The following is a 19,393-nucleotide window of genomic DNA, read 5'->3' as shown; positions in this document are numbered from 1 at the left end:
GTTAATGTGTGTTTGAGTTCCTTTAAGGCAGCTTGTTTAAATCTGCAATCTGTAGATGTACCAGACAGATGGCCTTGGAATAGTAACCTGGGCCTTTTGGGTGAGATGAGGCCCATCACAGAGCTCGCTCAGGGGGCCCATGTTGCAGGGTTGTGCTTGGTTTACAGAGACTAATGGTGACATTAATGACTGCTGCCTGACTGTGCATTTAGAGAAAACCAACAAAAGACAGGTGAATAGTTAATCGTACACCAGCCCTAGAGATGAAACAAGACATTTTTTGCTGGGGTGCCTGTGTTTGTCTGTATGCATACAAGCCAAGCAAAATTAGATGATGTATAAATGGATAATATTATATATGCACAATATTTGTGTGCATAACTGGATGCATCATTTGTGCATGATTCAAAGTATTTTGTGGCTTCTCTGATTTAAATTATTATTTAGTTATATATAAATGTTTTTCTTTATATTTATATTATTAATATTTATTTGTACTTACATTTAAATTTATATTTATTTATATTATATTTTTTTTTTCCAGGATTCTCTGACGATTCTCTCTTTACTGTCCTTTTTGATCATTTTAATGCATTCTTGATAAATACAAATATGATTTTGTGTGTATGTGTGTGTGTGTATGTTTGCACCGATCAGCACTTGCTAGACAGATTTTCAAGCATCATATAAAGTCTTGAGTCTTCAAACACAGCAGCCATATACTAAAAGTGGCTGAAACTAACACAGATAATGTTTACTTCAAAGACAGTTCTCACAAGAGTTTAAGAGGAAGAGAGCACAAGTGTTCTTAGTGTGAACAGCTGTGGACAAGCAGAATTAAGGAGAGAAGAAAAAAAAACGGCTTTCATTTGAAAGATGGAATGCAGTCAAGGAAAATCAGCATCAAGGATGACATCAGAAGAGTAGAGAGAGACAGTGAGAGATACTCCTCCCCCCTGCTTTGACAGGTTGAAAGAAAAATTCCATGCATTATTTAACAAGATGGCCGAAAGCTGTCATACGGGTGATTGCCTGCGTTAACAGAAACAGGTGTGCTCTGTGTGCACGCATGCGGGTGTATGTTAGCACATGTGCGCTTGTTTTCACGTCCACGTGCGCTTAGCATGGAAGTCGTGTATAGTGTAACACACACATTATCTGTTTTCCCCTCTCTCCCTGTGAGCATATGGTCAACATTTTTGGATCTTCACCCATCCACCCCCTTTTTCTCTCATCTTGTCTGTTTGAAGTTGCCCTCATTTTCAAGATGCTGTTTAAATCAATAGTTTTTGTGCAGCCAGTGTATGTGTGTTTGTTTTGGTGGGAGCAAACATGTAGAAACACAAATCTCTTCTAGTTGACTTTTAAAGCATTCCTCACTTGATCAAACAGTCTAGACAAGCTGACCATCTGGTGCTTAATTACTAGGATACAAATTACTATAATTAATTACCGGCCAAAAATACTCAAAAGTGAGCAATAACCATTTTCATGAGACAGTTTTGACCTTGCCATCATGTCATTTTTCCTTCATTCGTTGGTTTCTTGCACGTTTCGTGGTGTTTTCAAAGTGAAACTCCAGTGAATGAAGAAAAGCACTTTAAGGTTTGTCCGAAACAGAAATGCGGCGATGTTTTATGTTTGTCATATGTATTGCATGCGGTAGTTCAGGAATTTAGAAAAAGAAGAAATGTAAAAGGTTAAGGCTCTATCCATTTAAAAAATAACATATCACATACAATAAACCCAATTGCATGTTAGCAAAATAAACTTCAGATAAAAACACATTTGTTGACACAACCATGGCAGCTTGCTTCTACAAATCTTTAAGATCTTTTATCGAGTGTTGTGACTCATGGGACTTGCAATCAATCTCTCCAGATCATAAGTGCAGTGTTGTACCAGGTGAGCTACTAAGTTTACTACATCAGAAAAGGCATACACATGGAGCTGGTTATGAGACACAGACAGCAAAGGGTATTAGTTTACAAATCATGCATATGGTAAGAGTGTTTTGAAGTCATAACATAGTATAGTGCAAGAAACTGTAAAAATAAGTCTTTAATGATTGATAATCTGCCCATGTAATCAGAAGTGGTGTAAACAGGAATAGAATTCTATCAGAAATATGGCTCAGGTCTGATATTACAAGTACACAGTGTTCTAGACGTCCGACCGAAAGCTGAACCCCGTTTCTATTTGAGTACTTGACACAGGAGAATATACCGTATGTACGTGTGTACGTGTGCATGTTTGTGTTTGTTTTATTGTGTTTCGCAGCACAGCTGCAGCTCTTGTTGTCTCTGATTGCTCTTGCTTTCCCTCCTTTCATCCATCTTCATCTGTCCAATTACTGTGAATTAGCGCCCTCTCACTTATGTTAGAACTCCAGTCCCACAAGATATGTGACACTTGTGTTGACACTAGTCTTGATTTCCATGGATGTGCAGATTGTCGCACAGATGGTCGCTCTATTGTATAGTATTTATGCCATGGTAAAGAGCCCAGCTTGTGAAGTTGCCGTGGTGTTGTAAAGTATCTGCAGCATAGTGTTGTGTTGTAATGAGGAAGCTTATTGTTTAAATCAGGTTATTTTTGTCTGGTTGTGTGAAGACCTTATTGGTTGGAGCATGTGATAGTCTTAAGGGGACCTACTTCATCCTGCACTGTCATTGATTCCTTCGCCATAAATCTGCCACCTAAACACCATCTGCTCCCAATGGCACTGACATGAATGCTGATGATAGATTATCAGTTCAGTTCATTGTTGCTGCTGGTCACTGGGCAACTTACAATTTATTGTTTCCTTTTTTTCACTAAAAATAATATATGTCCATCTTATAGTATTCTGATTACTTATTTTGGGGATATCTTGCGAAGTTCATTAGTCTGAGCATATTTGTGTCAGTATGTGGTTTAATGTGCTCTTAAAGCTAACCTAAAGCAATGAATATTACTTTTAGCAAACTCTGGTCTTAGTTATTTTTTATACAGACACACACAGACAGACAGTCTGAATATATATATAAAATAACAAAAATCGAAACTGTAATTACCTGATTATCTTAATTGTGAATATTTCTTTTCACCATTTCATACTCTTTATTGATTAAACAGGATTTAGCGCTTTGTCCTGGGAGAGAGAGAAATATCCATCACCTGCTTCAGAGAAAACTCAGCACAACTTGAACAACTCTCAGCTCAGCTCTCTCCAACACACCCATCTACTGGCCAACAGTGAGTATTAACCATTCACTTTCACACCCTTTCAAACCTGTATGACTTTCTGTTTTCAATTATCGTGATGATTAATGGGGACCAGAGCATTCAAGTTAAAAAAATGATGCGAAAGCATTGTAAAAGTAGTCCATATTACTAAATTTCAAATCTAATCTGAAGCCATACAATAGATTGGTGTGATAAACACATCTAATTCTGAGTTATTCCCTGATTCTTTCTTCTTCTCGTAGGACTGGACCTGCCCTTTATGATGATGCCCCATCCCCTGCTTCCTGTTGGACTTCCTCCTGCCTCTGTTGCCATGGCAATGAACCAGATGAACCACCTTAATACAATTGCCAACATGGTTGCCAGTGCACAGGTGCACAGCCCCGTCTCCAGACCGACATCTGCCATTAAGGTAGGACATACTGTACACACCACAAACTGAAACACACACACTATCAAAGATTGTTCACACAGTTCTAGCATGAAATGTTAACCATGTTACAAATCACAGCTTAGTATGGAAGCTTGTTTCAAATAATTGAAACACAATTTCTACTTTTTCTCTCACAATTAAGTTTCAATCTCATAATTCTGACTTGTCCCCTTAAAATTATAAATTGTCATCTTGAAATTACCACCTCCCCCCATCAAAAATAAATAAATAAATAAAAATAATTGCAACTTATTTACTCACAGTTCTGACCTTTTTTTATTTCTCAGAATTTTACGTTTATAAATGGAATTCTGAGTTTGTATCTCGCAGTTCTTCACAAACGTTTGAAATTAAAAAGTCAGAACTCTGTCTCAATTAAGGTGAACTGTGGTGATGAAGATGTGTTGTCATGTGGGGAGAGTTTATGCCTGTGTGTTTGTGTGATTATTTACAGGACTGAATGTCCTCTTTTTAATTTCAGCAGGAGTGTTTTGAAGAGAGTCCCTCCGTGACACCATCCGCAGATGGGACTGTTCCTCAGAAAACTGAACACTCACCTCAACAAACTAGTTCAGTTCCCAGCAGCCCCACACAGCCTTACACACACTCTCCTCAAAAAACAAGTGAGTGTCCATATTCAGTAGGGCTGTCAGTCAAATTAATGAGATGAAATGAATGATTAATTGATTACAGTTATCGTAATTAATCAAACAGTATATCAATATTTCCTGAGTGAATCCGACAAATGGATATACACTACCATTTAAAAGTTTGGGGTAGGTAAAAAAAAAACTTTTAACTTTTACCTTTTCAAATGAAGACAGCAGAGACATTTAAAAGGTTACAAAATATTTCTATGTCAAGTAAATACTGTTGAAATCAAAGAATCCTGAAAAAATGTACCATGGTTTCTACAAAAAAAAAAAAAAAATCTTAAAATGACCCCAAACTTTTGGACGGTAGTGTAATACAAATACATTATTTTGGCATATGAGTAAAACATTGAAAAGACATTACAGACAGTAGATTTAGGAGCTATCAATCAGAGCCAATTGTTAATTTCCATATAATTGAAGATAAGTCTGTCACTGGCCTGTAGTCCACATAGAACACCTTAGTAACCACTTAGCAATGTGCTATTACCAATCTGAACCAATCAAGCATATACATACAGTATAGACCCCCCCCCCCCCACACACACACACTTTAAAATAATAAAATTGTGTTGCTTTGCAGCCTGAAACGAAGACCGACACAGGTTTTGTTTTAACCATCTGTATTTACTCAGTGCAACACAGAAAAATATAACACCAACATGTCAGGAACAAAATAAATAAAAAACTGAATCACTGAGTTGGAAAAAAGATCACCCCCTCCAAAAAAAATGACCTGTAAACTCAATCAAATGTAGCTAATCATCTTCTCAATGGCACACAAAGCCATTTGACTTCCAGCTGTGATCAGCTGTGGTCATTTTGATCAGCTCAGCATGAAAAGAGATTTCCTGGAGCATTTCAGTCCTTGCTGAGTCTATTATTAAGAAGTGGAAGGTATTTGGTACAACACGGACCCTCCCTTGATTGAGAAGTTGCTCCAAACTGGATGAAAAAGGAATTTGTGTCAAAGAGTGGTCATTGTGTGGATGTGACAATGATATCACAAATTCTCCACAAATGTGTCTTGTATGGGAGGGTTGCAAGAAAAAAAACCCACATCTCAAGAAAGGCCACATGAAGTCACAATTGAGCTTTGCCACAGCGCACCTTAATGATTCTGAGGCAGATGGGACTAAAATTGAATTATTGGTGTCGACACCAAATGATATGTCTGGCAGTAATCCAGAACAGCTCACCATCCAAGTAACAACATTCCTGAAGTAAAGCATGGAGCTGGTAATATCCTGTTATGGGGGTGTTTCTCTGCAGCAGGGACTGGAGCACTTGTCAGGGTAGAAGGAAAAATGGATGGGTCAAAATACCATCAAATGCTTGAAGAAAATCCGCTGACCTCTGACAGAAAGTTGTCAATGTAAAGAAGGTTTACCTTCCAACATGACAATCACCCAAAGCACACAGCAAAAGTGAGCACACAGTGGTTGAAGGAGAAAAATGTGAATGTCCTTGCATGGCCTACCCCATTAAAAATCGGTGGAATGATTTGAAGACTGCAGTCCACAAACACCCACCATAAAATGTAACTGAACTTGAGCAGTTCTGCCAAGAAGAGCAGGCAAATATTGCAAAGTCTAGATGTTCAAAGTTAGTAGAGACAAATCCCAACAGACTAAAGGCTGTAATTAAAGCAAAATTTGGTTCAACGAAATACTGAGACCAGCCAGTGATCCTTTTCCCAACTCAAGTGATTCTTTTTTTTTAAATATTATTTAAATACAGCTGATCAGTGTCTGTCTTCATTTCAGGCTGCAAAGCCACAAAATTGGTGTAGTGTGGGGAGGGGGGTGGATGATACTTTTCTGTACCCACTGTACATACACATATAAAAAATGTTTCTGAATGTTAGTGGATTTAAAAAGACCCAGTTACTGTGATTAGCATGTTCATCTTGAAGTGTGATATTACTGTTCTTTCATAATATCATACATATAATGTCCATAGAAAACAGCATTATATGATTTCCATTGAGGAAAAAATATGTTAAACTAATCAACAAGGCTTGCAATGACTGCTCTATACACAATAACAGCACTAACAATATATGTTGGCAATAGTCTGCACTATTCAGAAACATCTTGTGTCATTTATCTGTTGTGTTTATCTATCTCTTGCTCTCTGTGTAGCATATGATGTTCATGATGAACAAAGGGAGACAGACTCAACTCTGCATATGAACAGACTTTCCAACGACAGGGGTGAGTTTCCTCAACGTAAACAAAATTTAATTTAAAAAATAATATATATATATATATATATATATATATATATATATATATATATATATATATATATATATATATATATAAATATTATATAACACAAAATTACGTGAAAGCCTCTCCTCTGACCTCTTCTGCTCTCATTATAGTTAAATTATTACACAGAGCCACAATATTGCGTTTAGTTGGCTGATGTAATGGTTTATTGTATGTTGTAATGGGATATTCTAGGTTCTATACACTAGTAATCTCAAAACAATTTAAAAAATATGCTTGTTTTTTGCTTCATCCGCTACTAGCAAATATATAAAAAGCATATATCGACAGAAATACACTATTGTTGTAAAATTTGGGAAGGTTGTCAGGAAGGTTGTTATTTTTTTTTTTTTTGATGTGAGTAAATTAATACTTTTATTTAATAAGGACATATTAAATTGACAGTAAATACTTTTGTCATGTTACAAAAAATGTCAAATAAATGCTGTTCTTTTGAACTTTCTGATTCTGAAGACACCGAAGACTGGAGATAATGACTGCAGAAAAGTCAGCATCTATATATTCTGCGCATTCATCAAAAAGAAAAAAAAAAATCTTATCTGCTGATATTCTTACCTTCCTTAGGCTTGGGCTATTTTACTATCATTGTGTCACTGGTATGGTTTTTATAAATATTTTGAAATTCGTTTATTGGAATATCTTCTTTGCTCATTTTAATTTTAGTTAAGGTTTTATAATTTTCTAGTGTTTTTGATATATTTATTAGTTTTTTTTATATGACTAGATCATTTTTATTCATTTTTATTTCAGTTTTAGTTTAAACTATTATATAACATCAGTTAAATCAAAATGAGAAATGTTGCCTTGCTAGCTAGCTGCAATATATTCTTTTTATACGTTTATTTTATTTCAAGTCATTTTTTATGGTTTTAGATTTTGTTAACTAATTTGAAACTGCGTAAATGATGACAATTTAAACTCATAGCTAAACCATTGCTTTAACAGCCAGCAGATCAGTTGAATTCATCCCTTTGTGTTTATTATTTTAAAGTTGAACAAAATGCAGTGAAGCCAACAATCTTTGAGAAGGTCCCAACTCAGTCATTGTCCTCTGGCTTCCCTGCTTCCCTTCTTTTCACCGATGGCCTCTCCTCTGTTGAGACGCTGCTCACTAATGTCCAGGTATGGCCATAAACAAATGCACATACAACACACACACACACACACACACACACTCATACAAACATGTCCGGCGTTAATAACGCAGACATGTTGCAGGGTCTGCTAAAGGTGGCTTTGGAGAATGCGCGTGTGCAAGAGAAACAGCTTCAGCAGGAAAGGAGAGAGCTGAAGATGGAGCTGTACAGAGAGAGAGAGATGAGAGAGAGTCTAGAGAGGCAGCTCACCTCTGAACTACACAGTCGAGGTAAAATGTTGCATTGTAACATAATATTGAAAAACTGAAAAACCAGCAATCGTCCATTTCCATTCGTTGTTTACACTTGGAACTTTTCCCTTATCTTTTCAAATCCAGCCACCATTCAGAGACGTCTGAAGAAGGAGAAGAAGGCAAAGAGGAGGTTACAGGAGGCACTGGAATATGAGTCCAAGCGGAGAGGGCAGATGGAGCAGGCCCTACAGCAGGCCACCACATCAGACTCTCTCACACACGGTGAGACACCCTCACACACACTCAACAGTGTTTCATTCAGGCTGATAGTCTTTCAGCAGGCTTTGTCAGCTGTCACTGTCTGTTAACACAGATCCAATGAGTCTGGACATGGAGACGGAGCAATGCAGAAGCCCGGAGGACAACTGCTTGTTAAAAGGTATTGAATTTAACAGAAACTTAGATGAAATGGCCCCTTTTCGTAGAAATACCTATATTAAATAATAATACTAAAGTACACACACACACACACGTTTGTTTTTGTGAAAAATGGGGACGTCCCATAGGTGTAATGGTTTTTATACTGTACAAATTGTATATTCTATCGGCCTTCACCAACCCTACACCTAACCCCTAACCCTCACAGGAAAATAAAAATAAAAATACTCATTCTGTATGATTTATAAGCGTTTTGAAAAATGGGGACATGGGTTATGTCACACTCTCCTTGTAATACCTGTGTCATACCCATGTCATTATACAGAGTTGTGTCCTGATATCTCACAAAAATAAGAGCACACACACACACACACACACACACACACACACACACTATAATTATATATAAAGAGTGAAAAAACAGCATTTATGTGTGTGTGTGTGTGTGTGTGTGTGTACCCACAGTACAGGTTTTTTTTTTTTACCAATATTTGGTGAAAATTTTGCATAACAAGAGATTTATATGTTATTTTTCAGTTCATCTAAGTGACAAATGCACAATCTGAGTGGTAATTTAATGCATCTTTGATGAATAAAAATATTAATAATTTTTCATTAATAAAACAACACATGCTTATCAACTTGCTCATATATATAGTGTGTATTTATGTGCAGTTTCAGCTGTGGCTTATTCAGATTTGTTGTCTTGACCTCACTTCCCCTTCCCATCAGTCTTTCTCAGCAACACCGTGTGTCACTCGCCCGTGTCCTCCAAACAGATGAGATCATCGGCTCCCTCTGTCTCAGAGTGAAACCATTAGCAAATAAACACATAGATGAATCAAAAGACTGGGGACTAATTGCAAGTTTCCTGTGTAAGCAAAGGCTCGCCGCATGAATATTCCAGCGCCGCCCTTGCACCCGTTTATCTGTTTCTGCAGCTGGCCGTTCTCGCTCTCTCCCCCTCCGTGAGACAGCTAAAGCTACATGATAAATTACTTGAATTACACCTTGTGTTAATTTGATTAAAATGGCTCCCTATAATGTTGAGAAAATAATAAAAATTTAATAAAAGTACATTTTCATGACTCCAAAACTTACTTAAAAATAACCATGAGTTAAATCTGGGGTAGGGAACTTTTGACGCTCTAGCGGTTAATAAACAGAACTGCTTGCGTCTTGCGGAAGAACATTGTAGCCGGAACTACTTCTCTCTGTTTATGTCTATGAAGAATCACAAAGGTACTGGGTTACTCTGCCGCGGTGCCCCCGAAGCAATCTAAAATAGTCCGAATATAAACACTTATTATAGGTGCACCCTAGTGATTCAGGACAGGCTAAAAACACGGTTCGGAAAATGGATTCATGGTATACTCGCTTATTATATAAATTTTTCTACATTTTGAACACAAACAAAGTTACGGACCGCAGCTCTGATTGGTTGATTTCTTACCGGGAGTGGTCTGTAACTGCAAATGGCAATAGGACCACTGGGAGGAGCCAGAGGAGCTTGATTTTTTTCCACAGATTATCTGTCTCATATTCTACTGTCAGGACATAATGACAGGTTTAATAAATATGTAAAAAAATATTTTTTTACAAAAGTTCCCTACTGCACCTTTAAATTTAGTTGTCTTTTTTTTTTACACTACTGTTCAAAAGTTTTTTTTTTTTAAGTCTTTTAAGCTCACCAAGGTTGCATTTATTTAATTAAAAATACTGTAAAATTGTCAAATATCATGATTCTTTTTTATTTTAATACTACTCTTTTAGTAATTTGTGGAATATAATGTGGAAACTTTCAAGACTCTTTGATGAAAATAAAGATTTATCTTAAATAAAGACATTTGCCTTTACTGTCACTTTTGTTCAATTGAATGCATCCTTAATAGAAATATTAATTTTGTTTACAATAATAATGAATCATTTTCATTTACTGTACTAATGAAACATGTAAACCTGGATTATTGTCCTTAAACTTTACTCTTGTTTTTATTTCTTACAGAAAGCAGAACATACACAAATGATCCAATAATGTACTAAGAGGAGGTCGACAAGGATGTTCTCCACAATACACACAAGATACACAAACTTCCCAAATGCAGTTAAATTGAAGAGAGGGCTTTACACAGTGAGCTACACTGGAGAAGATCGAATTCTCCATCCACTCTAATTTCCATCCTCACAACATTCCAGATTCCACAAATGTTGTTTTATCAACATAATTCCGTTTCAGCTCTGTGGAGAGCACTGCTGGCGTACTGGATGCTGTTTCGACCTTCAGGACAGTGACCTTCAATCGAATGCCCTTAGGACAGGCTGAGGAAAATGTAAAAAAGGAGGAAAAGAGATGCATCTGGCGTGTGTTTCATTCTAGCTGGAAGACTCTGAAGAGTGTGGAATTAAACATTTTGTTGCTTTTCTCTTATATGTCCATCTTCTGGTTCTTCAATCCATTTATCTCTCTTTGTAGGCCAGTTTAGCTTTTTAATACTGTTTAAAATGTTCACCTATTCCTCAGTTTGAGCAACTATGTGTGGTCGTTTTCTTTGGAAGACCTTGCGTTATTTTATTGGCTTTGAGTCAGAAGGGAAAGCTACTGTATGTGTTTGAATCTTTCCGAATGAGAAATACAGTATTACCACCACCACCTCACTCATTCAATTGTTTCAACAGAAGAAAGTTTCGCCCATCATATTCTAAGAAGAACTTCGTCTTATTGAAACCTGTGGATACTGTAGATGGTTTCACGTTCCCAAGCATTTACAGCGATTTGATTCACTTACAATTTTAGCATGAGCTAAAACTAGACACTAAGACTGCAGAGGATATTTTCTTAGGCATTTGGCATTTTCCCCAACACACGAGTCTTTATTTAGTCTGTGAGTTACTTAAAGAGGAAAACAGACTTCCCGCTGAACAGAATTCCCTGCTGGTGTTGTCAGGATGAGGCATCCATCCTATAGGCATTTGAATGCTTAATGATGTCTTGAAAGGTCTAGATCGATGTCTGTCACCATTTTCTGCGGCAGAATGAACTGACAACACAAATAAACAAAGCGTTGCTCATGTCAGTGGTGTCACCTTGTCGTCAATAGCGTTCCTGATGAAGCAAAAGCCATCAAACAATCCTATTGATTCAGGCCATGCAAATAAGACCCCATTAGTGCTGAAATGCCTCCGTTGCTACATATTGACAAGTATCAAAGTCCCCATTAACATTCAGGTTGTGGTCTTCTCATGACCAGACGCAAGTTAAGTATCGTCCCATACTTATGATATTTCTAGTCTAAAACATTACTTCAACAGCTCCAGCTGAACAATATCCTTTTCCAAACAAGGGTATCGAGACTCAAAGTACAGTACTGTAACATGGATTTGTAATATTTTTCTTGTGCATACTTTAGGAATATCACCCGAGACCATAAATCTGTGGGGACCATAAATAGATGTGAAAACAATTTACTTAAAAAAAAAAGGGAAATTACCATTTGGGAACGTGGGAAAAGTGTGGTTTCATAACTACAGCTAGCAAAAGATAGGAGCGGAAGATAAACACATGTGTTTAGGATACAGAAAAGGCATCTGTTTGGCTATGATTGTTTTTTGAGAAACTTGAAGAGGACTGTTACATTTGTTTGTGCATTCAGTTAATTTCAGCGTCGTTGAAAATATATTAGTCTCCGAGTCTCTGCGTTAAGGGAAATGCACAGGATATTGTGACCATTAACTAAGCAGACTGGAAACAAAAAATAAATAAACTAATTAAATCAAAAACTAAACCACAAGGATCAGGAACTTGATCCAATGCCTTGAAAAAAAAATGGCTTTGAACCAATTTTCACTCAGAAATTGCTAGTAATTTTCACTGTTACAAATAAACGGCATATAACACATTGAATTAAATTGTGAAAATTTGAGATAGAAAGACCTTGCTACTATTTCCTTGTAAAAAAATATTCTAATAAACCACTTCAGAAACATCATGTTTACAGTGTATAACAGCAATACGATACAGAAATGTATTTCAATACTTTTTTTTTTTTTTTTTTAAAGATGAGCTGTGGGGTCTTTTTCAATTCCCTTAAGTGAGAAACACAGAAAAGAGCCTGATATGTCAAATTATTCCCAGGATGCATTGAGGGTGGCTGCTGTTTTCTCAGGGTGGGGCAACTATGACTAAAGATAGACACAGGCACTGATTGACGAATTTACCCACAACAAAAACATGCGTTTATTTTGTTACTCATAAAAAGGCAGCCCACATATTTTTAAAATGTGATTTAAAGAAGCTTGTCTCCAATGAGTTATAGACCCATTTCATGCACCACAGCCTTCAAATAAAGACACACATTATAAAGAAAGCACTTAAACAAGACATGAAAAAATGTATGTTTAATTAGATTACCCATATTAGGGCACGATTGGATGGAAAGGGAGGAAACGCTCTGAAAGGAAATTATTAAATCGTGATGAAGTCATTGAACTCATGAACAACTTTGCTCTTGACATCTAAAGATAACAGAGGATGTTTTTCCTCATCTAAATTGGCCAGCGTTTTAGTCTTTTGACTTACACTGTGTAGAAGAATGTAAACTTTTTAGATGATGCAAGGAAAAACTAATTTATTTACAGTCCTATACTACTGTTCAAAAGTGTGGGGTCTATAAGATTTTTTTTTTAAATATATATTATTGAATGTAGTCTCATCATTGCGGCATACACCTAATTTAAAATACAGTAAGACTTTCACATTGTGAAATATTTTGACTGTTTAAAATAACTGTTTTCTATTTTAATATATTTAAAAAGTAATTTATTCCTAAAATGGAAAAGCTGAGTTGTCGCATGATCCTTCAGAACTCATTCTATGCTGATTCACTGCTCAAGAAACATTTCTTATATTCTTTATTATTAGCAATTTTGACTTTTTACTTTTTAAAATAGGGCCCTCAATTATTTACAATTTAATGTTGAACATAAAAAAAATTATGCATGATTTTAAATGTGGAAAAGACAGACACAGATTAATTATGTGGTTATGTGGGCACCATATCCAGGTGGAAAGCATGCAGGGTTGTATAAATGGTCTCTTTCCAGAGAAAAACAAGGCCCAGAGAAAACATATTCATATTCTTGATCACACATACTGTCTCAGGTGTAATATACCACGTGATTGCAATGTAAAAGATCAATATTTCAATTCAAGACTGCATTTTTATTCTCAGATTAGAGAACAATCAAAAAATCTCGATTTTCTCCATCATCCAAAGGAAGCCTTACTCCCAGCCCTGCTGAGAGCAAAAATGAAAAGGTTTTAGCCTGGGTGCAAGATGTTTGTTTTTCTGAATTATTCATTGAGATGTGTTTGTGCAAGTGAAAAGCCATTTGCTCCAATACTGAAGGACAAATATTACAGATTGCCCAAACATAACAGAAGAGGAATGTGACATTGAGAAGTGGAAATGCGGACGATGCCTTCTGCACTGCAGCAGGACACATAACGTTAGTGATAAACAGGCCTCGTGACAGACGGAACAACGTTGAAGCTTCTTCACAACACACTGTTTATTGACATCAGTCTGAAGAGCTTTGACAGACTGATAGCACGTCGTTTATCCACATTTATTCTAAGAAAAGAAGAAAGAAATGTTACTGGATACAAAATAGTTCCGTTTCTGGTGGTTTACTTTTCTTTCTGTTGAAGGCGGTTAGCATGCTCCAATAAATCAAATACAAATAAGAAAAATCGGAAACATACAGTTATCAAAACACAATGTTTATATCTTAAAATAAACAAATTTTAGACTACTTTTAAAATTATATATATATATATATATATATATATATATATATATATATATATATATATATATGGCTACTGGGCTCATTTCAAACAAAGTACCTAGAAATCATCCAGTCAGTCCGTCGTAGCCACAGATCGCCCCACAATCAAAACTTCTCTAAATCTCTCAACAAGCAAGGATTTGGATTAGTTTTCTTGACATTACCACCCCCTTGTGGTGAATGCTGCAAAACTACTGTTAAAACATTTCCCACTGACTTGAGAAAAAAAAAATCATCCCAACAGTTGTTGTCAGTTTTCTTTTTTTATTCATCATTCATCTACACCTCACCAAACACTTATCAAAAGCCACAGCTAATGAGCTGCTGCCAAGAAACACAAAACCTGCAAGTTCATCCCATTACAACATTTGCATATACAGCTCAATCTCAGGCCAATAACTTTCACACACTCCACACTGCACTCCAAACAATACTAATATGAACACATACACCTGCAAGAGCTCATACACACACACAGCTTTTGCAAATAGTGAGGCCTGATATCAGATAAACAGCTTAAGTAAACAATGTTGAAGAAAATATTGAAGAACAAAAAAAAAAAGTGTAACTCAAACATTCCCTGTAAATGACATCACATACATAAACACTGAAAATGCAAAAACAAATATGAACAGATCAAGCAGAAATGTTACACTCGTATTAGTATACCAGAAGAAATGAAAAGGTCCCAACTTCTTGGAATGGCAAACTACTTTCTCAGGGTTTTATCCCATTATCTGCCTCACTGAACTGTGAGACGTGGGAAATTTAGAGACTTTACAGGATGCCAAGTTCAGAATATTCGAACTTAAAAAAAAAACGATTCGAAAAAAAAAAAATTCACATTTTAGGCATACGTTGAAACACAAAACACAACATGCATTTGTTGGATCACATAAAATTTTAGCAAAATATTATCCTATACAGAAACAGGTAAAAATCTAATTTGTACCGCATAATTATATTAATACTGAGAATAGCTCAAAGTATGTATTTCTTTATTGAAATCCATGAGTGATCATCAATACTATGAAATGAATGCCAATTAAAAGTAACAGTACTAAACTAAAATTTTAACCTGAAACCTAAACTAAATTTTAGGGGCAAAAAATCAGCGAGATGAGTCAGAGGAATAGAAATGAGAACCATGAGAAGGATTTCCAGAATCCATTCCAACAGCATGCCAGCTTCGGGAAGATTTCAGCTGGTTTACAATTTTTCCGGCGTGAAACCAGCATGAGAACAAACAAGCAAACATTGAATCCAAGCTCTGATTTGACTGGTCAAGCTGCCCTTTTTGGATTTAAAATGGCATTTGTTTTTAGCTTGTTCCTGGATGGACTTGATCTAAAATTCAAGTGACGTGTAAAATCTGATCTAAAATGAGGACCGTTTTCTAACAGACTAAAACTCAATCTTCATTTCGGTGTCAGTAGTAAATTTAGATATCAAGGAAAAAAGCAGAGAAAAAAAAGCAAAGAAATGTATCAGAGTTCAGTTTTATCCTGATTCAGAGAAACTTTCTTCTGGATCTCCTCTTCATCTGAGGTGTTTCCAGCTTCTTCAGTTTTCCTTTTTCTGGTCTCCGTGTCAGTCAGCTTGGACTTTTTCTTCTTCTTCTTCTTTACCTTTTTCTCCTTTTTCTGCTCATCCTCGCTGTCTTTACCCTTTTTCTTTTTGCCCTTCTTTTTCTTCTTGTCCTCTGCGATAGCTGCCGTGTCTCCTTTTTTCCCAGTCCATTTCTCTTGAAGACATTCTGCAGAGAGAATCAGAGGTACATGTTCTGCACAATCCCGATCTTTATATAGACTGCCCTCACTGTTATCAGCAACAAGAGATCAAATCAGAGCTGCGTGTTCGGCGAGTGATGTCTTCTTTTGGCAGATCTATATTAGTTGCTATAGCAATGGCATAATACAATGGCAAATTAATCTTTTATAAAAGGAAGCAACAAGCTGGTGATATGAAGAGATCTGCTAATAATTTGTATTTCATTACTGGATTCAATACTTCTAGTACTTCACAAATATTACTTTGACAAATATGTTTCATTTTATACTGTAAAATAAAGTGTAATTTATTCTTGTGGGGACAAAGCTGAATATAACTCCAGTCTCCAGTATAAAATGATCTTTCAGAAATCATTCCAATATGCTGACTTGGTGCTCACAAAACATTTTTTATGTATTTTGTTGGCAATTTAATTTATGTCTGCTAAGTAAAACCATTAATTCCTTAAAAAATAAATTAATAAATACATACATATATGTATACACATACATACATATAGTTGTACTGATACATCTTCTGATGTGATATATATATATATATATATATATATGTATATATATGTGTGTGTGTTTTATTTTTGCTCTGCTCTACACATTAAAGTATGTCCTTAACTATTACTGCTCCTGTGTCCTTGAGTAGTTGTCTGTGAATTTTTCCATGAAACAACAGCTCTTAAATCTGAAGCCAATAAAAGAGATCTAGAGGTTTAGTCTGTAAGTAGTCATAATATTATGTCTAGAGCACTTTAACTGATATAAAAGGGGCTTTGATTGAGTAAAACAGCTGTTAGTTTCACATTACCAGTGTCTTGTCCTTTCAGCACATGTTTTTCACACAAGTAAGTGGTGAGATCTTCCTCCTGGCTGCCTTTATACCAGTCTTCAATGACTTCTTCATACTGCTCTACCATCACATCACACTGAGGAGAAGAAAACACATTTCCCATTTACCTGTACATATACTGCAAACATTTATGTTAAGACTGGCAAAGTTATAACTCAAAAGATAGTCTATACATTGTAATATTTCAGCAAATTCTAAATTAATGACATTGACGGCCAAATTTAACCCAGATTCTAAGATCCCTCAGTCACTCACAAACCTGTTTTTTGAGATCAGCCACTTCTGCACTGGTCTCGTTCCACAGCTCATAAGGAATGTCCATGACCACCTTCACGCCTTTATTAACCAGGTTATGTAAGGTAGAGAATGTCTCAGACATACCCTGAGCAGAGAAAAAGAAAGAGAAGCTATAATGCAGTAAACTTTCAGCATCACAAACAGTTCAGTACATAACTAAACAGTGCTGCAAAAACATAAAGATGGTTAGAAGAGAAGGAAAAGTGGTATCCGACCTTTGCAAAGCGATTACTTCCAGTTCGATCTTTGTGTAGATTGTACTGCATAATCCTAGAGCAAACGTTCTCCATCACCTCTATGAAACGAATATCACTGAAAAGCAAAAGAAATTGCTCAATAAAATGCATAAGTAACACTGCATCCAAAAACAGTATGCACATGTTAACTTCACTGCACTAATGCATTTCAAGACCAGAATCAGTTCACTAATGTTGGTAACCAATTAGTTGATGGCACCTATTGACTTACATATTATGGAGGAAAAAAAAATACTATGGAAGTCAATGGCTACCATCAGCTGTTTGGTTAACAACACTAAGTTATTCAAAAGATCTTCATTTGTTTTCAACAGAAGAAAGAAACTCAAACAGGTTTGGATCAACTTGAGGGTGAGTAAATGATGACAATTTTTATTTTGGGCTGAACGATCCCTTTAAGGTCAGGGTTTGCATTAAGAATAAAAAGTGACTTACGATTTGACGTATTTGATTGGCGGTGCACCTTTATCATCCATGAAGCGGTAGTTGGTTTCAATGACTTCTTTTGTTTTGCCAGTCTCTTCAAATGCAGACTTCATCTCAATACTAAGAAATTTGCACACTATAAAAACATACAGAACATATTCAGTATCAGAAGAGGAACAGAAAGCAGCTGTGTCTCAAAACCTAGTAGGCTGCCTACATAGACGGCATTGTTCATCATTACAGGCCAATTCAAACCTTCCAAACATGCAGCCTACAGAGGCAGCACACTAGGTTTGGAGACACATCCAAGTGAAGTCGGTTGAAAAGAGGAAACCTGCTGCTCAAGCCTATTATATTGTGTAAAATATGTGTCTGCAATTGTATCAAGCACTGAAAATAAGTGTCGAAATGCACAGGCGACTATGCTGAATTTAAAGCAAAATATTGATTCATTCTAATCTAGAACATTCTAACATTACCTTCACATTTATTTGGCAGATGCACCCAGTCATCGTCTCCGCTTTTGTTTGCAGCTATGGCACTTACGAGAAACACCACGACGCACATAAACACATTCATTTTTGTTAGTTGGAAATATTTACAAAGTGCAATACTAAAACACCGACCATGCTTATTTATCTAGCCACTATTTCTTCGGAAGATTTCACTTCCGCTGTGGCAGGTTGACGCAGACGCTGTACGGAATGGACCAATCACAGACGACGATGTGGCATGAGAGAGCCAATCAGAAACATGGGCGGGGTCCGGAACATCATGCAGTAGAGATGTTTATGACAGGGTCGTTTGATGTATTTTTAACAGTGCATTTCAATAAACACGGAAATGTACATTTTCTTGAATATTGTAGAAGTTGCTTTCATGCAGATCAATTTCTAGAACACGTTTTCATTTTGATATGAGGTCAATAAATTAAATATTACAAAGAAAGTGTTTTAAATAGCGGCCCGTTTGTGCAATTGACGACGCAACCACCAGAGGGCATTACACTCCAGATAATTAGATTTTCTCCAGGACTTTAAAACTGCACTCTAGCATGTCATGATTATTAGACTACTACAATAATTTATTCACATGCGTCCCAGTGATTTGCAGAGGCATTTTATTCTTATTCCGTAATGTTAAATCTAATACATCTGTACTAATGGATATTTTATATTTAAGGACGTATTTACTTTTCTAAGATGAACAGTTTTACTGTCGTGTTGGATTGCCACTTCATGTCCAATGTTCATGTCCAATGTCCAGTGTAAAAGGCAAAATACCAACAATACCATGGTATTTGGGTCAAACTAATATGAGTTTTGTACTATAGCATATAGCCTACACTACTATAAGTTTCTTATAACCTACTCACCAAATCTTTAGGTTATTTTTCTTTTTGAGTATATTTTAAAACGTAATTTACCCCTGTGATGTCAAAGCTAAATTTTCAGCAACCATTCCACCGGCCTTCATCACAGAAATTATGCTTTATATATACTTTGTTTGTGTGTGTGTGTATATATATATATATATATATATATATATATATA

The 19,393-nt window shown here is 36.0% G+C and overlaps 2 protein-coding genes across 3 annotated transcripts in view; one reads left to right on the top strand and one right to left on the bottom strand.

Annotated features, from left to right (window-relative positions):
• The window catches only part of LOC127979173 (dachshund homolog 2-like), a 32,375-nt gene extending 20,922 nt beyond the window's left edge, over positions 1-11,453 (top strand). Inside the window, exons 4-12 of one of the 2 annotated variants that reach the window (XM_052584550.1) lie at positions 3,118-3,237; positions 3,471-3,640; positions 4,146-4,284; positions 6,459-6,530; positions 7,603-7,733; positions 7,830-7,977; positions 8,086-8,223; positions 8,315-8,380; positions 10,385-11,453. In XM_052584550.1, the coding sequence (XP_052440510.1) occupies positions 3,118-3,237; positions 3,471-3,640; positions 4,146-4,284; positions 6,459-6,530; positions 7,603-7,733; positions 7,830-7,977; positions 8,086-8,223; positions 8,315-8,380; positions 10,385-10,422 (1,022 nt within the window). In that variant the 3' untranslated portion in view covers positions 10,423-11,453. Of the gene's footprint in view, positions 1-3,117; positions 3,238-3,470; positions 3,641-4,142; positions 4,285-6,458; positions 6,531-7,602; positions 7,734-7,829; positions 7,978-8,085; positions 8,224-8,314; positions 8,381-10,384 lie in introns of both variants that reach the window. The other variant, XM_052584460.1, reaches the window with a different exon arrangement.
• Positions 11,454-14,470: 3,017 nt separating this feature from the next.
• On the bottom strand, positions 14,471-18,538 carry LOC127979339 (protein canopy homolog 3). Its single transcript, XM_052584756.1, has 6 exons — positions 18,320-18,538; positions 17,850-17,976; positions 17,373-17,469; positions 17,120-17,242; positions 16,819-16,936; positions 14,471-15,982 (listed from the first exon to the last, which is right to left on the bottom strand). Exons 1-6 carry the CDS (start codon positions 18,417-18,419, stop codon positions 15,714-15,716), a joined length of 834 nt encoding a protein of 277 aa, XP_052440716.1. The 5' UTR covers positions 18,420-18,538; the 3' UTR covers positions 14,471-15,713.
• Positions 18,539-19,393: the final 855 nt, after the last annotated feature.

Source organism: Carassius gibelio, chromosome A1, assembly GCF_023724105.1.
Source record: "Carassius gibelio isolate Cgi1373 ecotype wild population from Czech Republic chromosome A1, carGib1.2-hapl.c, whole genome shotgun sequence".
Taxonomy (NCBI): domain Eukaryota; kingdom Metazoa; phylum Chordata; class Actinopteri; order Cypriniformes; family Cyprinidae; genus Carassius; species Carassius gibelio.
The sequence above is the reverse complement of the archived record's forward strand: the minus strand, read 5'-3'. Positions and strand labels throughout refer to the sequence as shown.

What these genes read in the sequence shown, in the direction of transcription:
- LOC127979339 (XM_052584756.1), bottom strand. Translation starts at nt 18,419, where the DNA reads ATGAATGTGTTTATGTGCGTCGTGGTGTTTCTCGTAAGTGCCATAGCT. An exon ending in TCTGCCAAATAAATGTGAAG is followed by an intron (nt 17,977 to 18,319) that starts GTAATGTTAGAA and finishes ATGTTTTTATAG; the next exon opens with TGTGCAAATTTCTTAGTATT. An exon ending in CCAATCAAATACGTCAAATC is followed by an intron (nt 17,470 to 17,849) that starts GTAAGTCACTTT and finishes TTTGCTTTTCAG; the next exon opens with TGATATTCGTTTCATAGAGG.